The sequence below is a fragment of the Nansenia antarctica genome (genome assembly GCF_963989245.1).
Source record: "Nansenia antarctica genome assembly, chromosome: 7".
In the NCBI taxonomy this organism is placed as follows: domain Eukaryota; kingdom Metazoa; phylum Chordata; class Actinopteri; order Argentiniformes; family Microstomatidae; genus Nansenia; species Nansenia antarctica.
Window position 1 is genome coordinate 12,786,786 of NC_137677.1, and position 6,308 is coordinate 12,793,093.

Here is a 6,308-nt window from a genome sequence, read left to right on the forward strand (position 1 = left end):
TAAATGGAATCAGAATCACGACTTTACTGGCGAGACAGCGCCATCTAGCGGTGAAAGTAGAGTATAGCCCATATCATATTTTTAGATAACTAAAGTGGTTGTGATTTAACCCCATTGTAATTTTGAGAATATTTATCCAAGTTTGAATGAATCATATTTTTCGGATTGTGGAGTCACGGCATTTGTCCTGCCAAGCGCCACTTGGGGTCAAGTTAGCTCGTATCTCTCAGGTGATGAATGATAAGCACCATAAGCATTTTACCACTTTCTGGGAGGAATATGTAGGCATCCGCCTCATTTTGAGCCAGGAAAAACCCTGGTCAGCTGACAATAGGCACGTGACTCTCTGAGGAAACGAAAGTTAATGAGCTTTCTCCTCACATTGCATCCTTTAGAATCGGTTTCCCCCCCATGCCACTCCCCTGAACAGTTGTATCATTTATATACTGAACCTGTTCGTTCACCGTCACATGAGAGAAGTCATCCATCCTCTCTCCATCTCAAGTGCATTGACTTCACCCGCGGCTTTGAGCTTTAAGTTTCCTTTAAACACTTTAAACACTTTAAACACTGATCTCCTCATGAATAACACGCTGAACCACCAGTATGAGGAGAAGGTGCGTCCCTGCACCTGCATCGACCTGATCGACTCCCTCCGTTCCCTGGGGGTGGAGAGGGACCTGGCGCTGCCAGCCATAGCCGTGATCGGGGACCAGAGCTCGGGGAAGAGCTCCGTGCTGGAAGCGCTGTCGGGGGTGGCTTTACCCAGGGGGAGCGGTGAGTTCACACAAGTCTTTTATTTTTATATTTTTATTTTACCAGGCGAGACAATTAAGAACAAAATTCTTATTTACAATGCCGGCCTGCCTCATAAAGGGAAAGGGGAGGAGGGCTGAAAGATAAAACATGTTAAAAACAAAACAACAATAAGCATGTAACACAAACAATACAACAAAAGCACTAACGGACATCAAGAATGGAACACAACAGTAAGCACAAAAAGCAGACAGGCAACACAAGACAATACAATACAACAGAACGCACTGGGACACAGCCAAGCAAACACAACAATACAGCAGTAAGCACTGATACACAGTCAGGAAAGACAATAATACAACAACAAGCGCTGGGACTCAACACAGCGATACAACATGGACACCAAGACAGATACAACATGGACACCAAGACAGATACAACATGGACACCAAGACAGATACAACATGGACACCAAGACAGATACAACATGGACACTAAGACAGATACAACATGGACACTAAGACAGATACAACATGGACACCAAGACAGCCAGTAAACAAACCAATACAACGATACACACTGAGACACAGTCAAGCAAACATAAATACGGTACAACAATAACCACTGAGACACAGCCACCAAATACAACAACAGCAATAAGCACTTACGAAACAGGCCAACAAACATTAGAAAACAGTATTAACATTAACACAGAAAAGCTTAAAAGCAGAGAATGATCAGACATGAGCGTATGGGGGCATAAAAACAAGTGCAGGTGGACAGAGGGGGTGTGTAAAGGGAATTAATATGAACAGACCCAATCATTCACAACGTATTTACGTATAAACACCTAGCGTAATCACAAATTATGTAGTGAAATTGTTTACTTTTTGTTATTTTTATCTTTTTTTTTTGTGTAGGCCGAGGTCTACTTTTCTATTATTTTATTTCATTTTTCTCTCCGCTCCTCCTCCCCTTTATGTAGGTATTGTGACTAGATGCCCTCTTGAGCTGAAGATGAAGAGAACGAGACAAGGAGAGGAATGGCATGGAAAAATCAGTTACAGGGACTATGTGAAGGAGTTTGACGACCCCTCACATGTGGAGTATGAAATCAGAGAAGGTGGGTTCACTTTACTGCACTTCACATCATGGGGTGCCTGGCAGTAGTCAGTGTGTTTCTCCCCTATGTCTCCCTTTCCATCACTTCTCAGTGACATTCTGTACTCTTGTGCCTCCCCTCCTCCAGCCCAGGATGAGATGGCTGGTGTGGGAGTGGGGATCAGTGATGACCTCATCAGCTTGGAGATAGCATCCCCTGATGTGCCAGACCTCACACTCATAGACCTGCCAGGCATCGCCAGGGTGGCTGTCAAGGGTCAACCTGAGAACATCGGGGAGCAGGTAAAAGCACGGTCCTCCCTCACTAAAGATTGTGAAAACAAAAGGCAGTTTTGACAATGTACATCTACATTTCCAGATCAAGAGACTGATACGGAAGTTCATCACAAGGCAAGAAACAATCAGCTTGGTAGTTGTGCCATGCAACGTTGACATAGCAACCACAGAGGCTTTGAAGATGGCACAGGAGGTGGACCCAGAGGGGGAAAGGACTTTAGGTAAATAAATCAACATTAATCTTATGCAGTGCACATTTGATTATTAGAAAGGAGGCTGGATCTTTATGAATCATGATGATATAACTGTGTGTGTGTGTGTGTGTGTGTGTGTGTGTGTGTGTGTGTGTGTGTATGTGTGTGTGTGTGGGTGTGTGTGTGTGGGTGTGTGTGTGTGTGTGTGTGTTTATCATTGCACAGGCATCCTGACCAAGCCTGACCTGGTTGACAAAGGCACGGAGGAGACCGTGGTTGAGATTGTTCATAATGAGGTCATCCCCCTGACTAAAGGCTACATGATAGTCAAGTGCCGGGGCCAGAAAGAGATCATGGAGCAGGTCTCACTGACCGAAGCCACAAGGAGGGAGAAGGTCTTCTTCAAAGAGCACGCACATCTCAGGTCAGACCATTTACATATATTTTCAAATAGCCCTTATTTTACCTTAAAGGTGCAGTCTATAGCTTTGGCTCCTATGACTAACACGCTCCCCTATAACAAACTCACTGCCCCACATAACATTTTACAAATGTGAACACTTATTTAAGTGTGTTTAAGCTCGTTATAAGCAATTTATAAGCTGGGATTTAAGCTGTTTGTTGGGTTTAGCATGTTTCTTATTCTACAGTACACTTTATGATGAAGGCCATGCAACCATCCCTAAACTGGCGGAGAAGCTAACCCTGGAACTGGTGCACCATTTTGAGGTGAATTCGTCTTTCATTACATTTCACTGCACTTTATATTCCAAGTTGTGGAACTTCCTATATTCCTCTGTGGCCTTTGAACATCTTAAGACAGACATGTAATGAACTTTGAAGGTCTTCATGTTTTGTTTTCTAGAAATCCCTTCCTCGTTTGGAGGAACAGATTGAAGCTAAGCTGGCGCAGACACGCATGGAACTGGAGAGATGCAGCACTGGACCTCCCTCTGACGCAGCAGAGAGGCTCAACTTCCTGGTCGATGTACGTCCATTAAGGCCTCTACATGCTTCTGCGTCACTTGTGCGACTAGTATGCGGTTCGTGCTGCACAACACTGTCGAAAAAAGAATTTGAGTGGAACATTTAAAAACGACTGAAAGATATTCAAATGATAAGAATTCTCAGAAGGATGCCTGTTTGCAGTTAAAACTGTCTCTGAAAAAGGAGGCGATTCCACCTCCTTTCTTATGGGATCTGACAACATCTAAGATTCTAAAATGGGGGGGGGGGGGTCTGACTCAATAAGAATTAACTTCAGTGGCTTTCTTCAATTCCCCAAAATAATTCTAAATTAAATTAGATCAATTAATTGTTGGTTGCTATTTCTCCACACACCACCACTCTCTCCCTGATGTTCATGTTCATGTTTCAGAAAGTGACAGCGTTCACCCAGGATGCTATCAGTATGGCCACCGGAGATGAGCTGCAGAAAAGAGTTTGGGAAGAGTTTGGGAAGTGGAAGGTCCATCTGGACCACTCTGGAGTGACCTGTGGGTACCGTATCTAAATTTAAATATTTTGCCCACAATGTAAAAAGAAATCCTAAAATTAAGAACTTGTACTTCCAATGCTGACACCTTGATTTGAAATATAAATTTATTTTTTGCCATTTTGCATGTTGCATACGTAGTTGCTCATGAACTTGATCAATTGAGTATACATCAAAATATTGTTCTAAGTCTTAGAATCTAAGAGATTTGATATTGCAGTTAACAAGAAGATTGAGAGAGAGGTGGCTGACTATGAGGACATGTACCGTGGAAGAGAGCTTCCAGGGTTTACCAACTACGAGACATTTGAGTTTATGGTGAAGGACCAGATGAAAGACCTGGAAGAACCAGCGGTCAAGAAGCTTAAGGACATATCAGGTATGTGTTTATTAAGAATATAAAAATATAGGAATTGGAAATATGGGAAGAAAGCTTACAGGACCGCTGCAGAGCTCTCAGTGAGCTGCAAGAGTGCCTGTTGGGATTAAAGTATTAAAAACAACTGTTACGTGGCCTGGGGTGGTCCAGTGGTCTAGCACCGCGGTCTACAGTGCACACATATGCCCATGTCGGCGTGGGTTTGAATCTGGCCCATGCCCTGCTAACATGACCTCTCTCCCTTCTTCTCCTTACTTTCCTGTCTGTCTTCACTATGCCTGTCCAATAAAATGAAAAATATGAGTGGGACTGCCCCACAAAAAAACATTTAAAAAAAAACAACTGTTAGAGAAAAAAAGTAAGTCAGAATAGTATCAGCACACTTGGATCGGTTTCTTGTTCTGTCTTGTTGTTTGGCAAAAGTTCAAGTGTTTTCTTTTGATACTTCTCTAGATGCTATGAGAAAGGAATTCATACGGCTGGCTCGGACCAGTTTCACCGGATTTCCTCACCTCCTGAAAACAGCTAAGGTATAAAATTGTTTAATGTATATTGCCATACAGTCGTCCATCACCAGTTGGCGTATATTATTTTGCACCACCATTTGTTGTAAGATGAACGCCTGCTTCTCCTCTAGACTAAGATCGAAGCTATTAAGCTGGAGAATGACATTACAGCCGAGTCTATGCTGAGGACCCAGTTCAAGATGGAGCTGATAGTGTACACCCAGGACAGCACTTACAGCCACAGCCTGGGTAAAAGGAAGAGGGAGGAGCAGGAGAATAAGGAAGAGGAAGAGGACATACGCAAAGCAGTGACACAGAACTTCATACAATGCCAATACTGTGGAGGAAAACACGAAAGAAAAAGGGAAAAATGCCCTTCATATGGACACACATGCAGTTCCTGTGGAAAGCAAGATCACTTCTCTGCTGTGTGCAGAAGCAGAGGGATCAGCAGGGGAAACAGCGTACTAGCTGTGGAAAAAGCCCCGGCTGTCTTAAAGAGTGGTGAGGATGATCTCTGAATCCCACTAGGGCCAAAGTCAGAGAGCATCAATGTGTTTTTACTTGTGTTTTTTTTTTTATTAATACGAGTATTTAAATATTTACATAGTTATGTACATACGGCAGTATTTAAATATGTACATAGTTATGTACATACGGCATCCATATACCACAGGCAAAGTCACATACCCCCAATGCTAATCTCTATGCAGACATTCTGGTATATCTTTGTCTGGTATCAATGTTATATTCAAATGAGCTGCTTCCCTACAGGGAGGAGTCCTGTATACTACAGGGACAACCAGGCCTCTCTGCAGGAGATGCTGCTGCAACTCAAGTCCTATTATCAAGTAAGTGTCAATCAGTACTTTGATGTGACCCTCTCAAGCTCACATGGCTCCCTAGGAGCCCCAACATGTTCCTCTTCTAAACTCACACATGCACTGCACAAGTATGTGTGTGTGTGTCCTTTGTGTTGGTCTGTATGCGTGTCTGCATGCATGCATGTTTGTGTGTGTACAAGTGTGATGGTGTGAGAGGAAGTTCATAGTCCCTGCCCCCTGCTGCCATTTAGTCATGTTTATTTCTGGTCTTCACCAGATTGCCAGCCAGCGTCTGGCGGATCAGGTCCACATGGTGATCCGCTACCTGATCCTGCAGGAGTCGGCCTCTCAGCTGCAGAGTGAGATGCTGCATATGATACAGGACAAGGACAACATGGAGCAGCTGCTGATGGAGGACACTGACATTGGCAGCAAGAGGGCGAAACTGCAGAGTCGTCTCAAACGCCTGACGCAAGCACGCATCTATCTGGTGGAGTTCTAGAGTAGACAGTTCTAGAGTAGACAGTTCTAGAGTAGACAGTTCTAGAGTAGACAGTTCTAGAGTAAACAGTTCTAGAGTAGACAGTTCTAGAGTAGACAGTTCTAGAGTAGACAGTTCTAGAGTAGACAGTTCTAGAGTAGACACTGGCCTGACATGCAGAGTTTGCTTGTCATCTTGAGAGTGCTTGAAGTAGTAATAGAGAAATGCTGAGTATTTGTGTTTATCTTACTTTATTTGTATGCAAGTTGTAAATA

The 6,308-nt window shown here is 43.5% G+C and overlaps 1 protein-coding gene across 1 annotated transcript; it reads left to right on the plus strand.

Moving 5' to 3' along the window:
- Positions 1–581: 581 nt before the first annotated feature.
- LOC308162412 (interferon-induced GTP-binding protein Mx1-like) lies at positions 582–6,054 on the plus strand (the record flags this gene model as incomplete). Its single annotated transcript, XM_080536568.1, has 13 exons — positions 582–777; positions 1,742–1,879; positions 2,006–2,160; positions 2,237–2,375; positions 2,574–2,772; positions 2,999–3,077; positions 3,214–3,336; positions 3,727–3,844; positions 4,064–4,222; positions 4,676–4,752; positions 4,860–5,036; positions 5,442–5,579; positions 5,830–6,054. The coding sequence occupies 13 exons, from the start codon at positions 582–584 to the stop codon at positions 6,052–6,054; spliced, it is 1,923 nt and encodes a 640-aa protein (XP_080392694.1).
- Between the last annotated feature and the right edge of the window lie 254 nt (positions 6,055–6,308).